This window comes from Penaeus monodon, chromosome 34 (genome assembly GCF_015228065.2).
Source record: "Penaeus monodon isolate SGIC_2016 chromosome 34, NSTDA_Pmon_1, whole genome shotgun sequence".
NCBI lineage: Eukaryota > Metazoa > Arthropoda > Malacostraca > Decapoda > Penaeidae > Penaeus > Penaeus monodon.
This window is the reverse complement of record NC_051419.1, coordinates 8,634,732-8,635,533: the sequence shown is the minus strand read 5'-3', so window position 1 is coordinate 8,635,533 and position 802 is coordinate 8,634,732. Positions and strand designations below refer to the sequence as shown.

At 40.6% G+C, this 802-nt stretch overlaps 1 protein-coding gene across 2 annotated transcripts in view; it reads right to left on the bottom strand.

The window, feature by feature from the left end:
• LOC119594569 (choline-phosphate cytidylyltransferase B-like) overlaps positions 1-802 on the bottom strand; it is a gene marked incomplete at its 5' end in the record, with an annotated part of 6,756 nt that overhangs the window by 2,237 nt on the left and 3,717 nt on the right. For both annotated transcript variants that reach the window (XM_037943604.1, XM_037943605.1), the window contains 1 exon segment: positions 96-321. In XM_037943604.1, the coding sequence (XP_037799532.1) occupies positions 96-321 (226 nt within the window).

Here is an 802-nt window from a genome sequence, read left to right as displayed (position 1 = left end):
TCCATTCATCAAATAAGAAATGAAGTAACATGAAATATCAACAAATATAAATAGAATAAACTTAAACAAAAACAACAGCTCCCTGCCAAACTTACCTCCAACAATGAGGTATACATTAGGGAACAAATTCTTGGCCTGCATGAGCTGCCTCGCGTGGCCCTGGTGGAAGAGGTCATAGATTCCATCTGCATAGACCCTGATGGGCCGGGGAGCTGTGCCAGCCCTTGCCATCTCAAGGGTAATTCGTTGTGTGTAGTCACAGGCTTCTCTGTCGCGTATCGCCTCCTCGTCGTTTGTAAAGGGTGCAGGTTTGCAAATCGTCTGCAAGAGAATAAATCTGACAATAAATGACGTATTTTGAAGACCGAAGCAGCTCAATTAGCATCCCCCCCGTTCACAGCCCATTCTGTCCCTGAGGCCATACATGAGCAGGTATGATAAAGCTATGTGATGACTGACTGTGGCTTCTTAGTGAAGTCATGGTTCAGGGTTCAAGGGTGATAAAAAGGCTCATTGCTCTTCTCATTTCAATATGAAAGCAGAGGTTGAAAAATATGATGATGAAAACAAACTGCGCAAGGATATGCGAAAGCTGCGATAAACCCCATTGCAGATACTTCGAAGGGGAAAATATATTCATATATATGAGTTTGAGGACTGACAGCAAGCCAGCATAAACTGCTATGATCAGAATAGCTTTTTAAAATGTTTTCATTGGCTTTACTTCATTAACTACAATAAAATAACAAATTTAGAATGAAGGATAAATCATATCAACATATGATCCAAAATGTGACTTTAC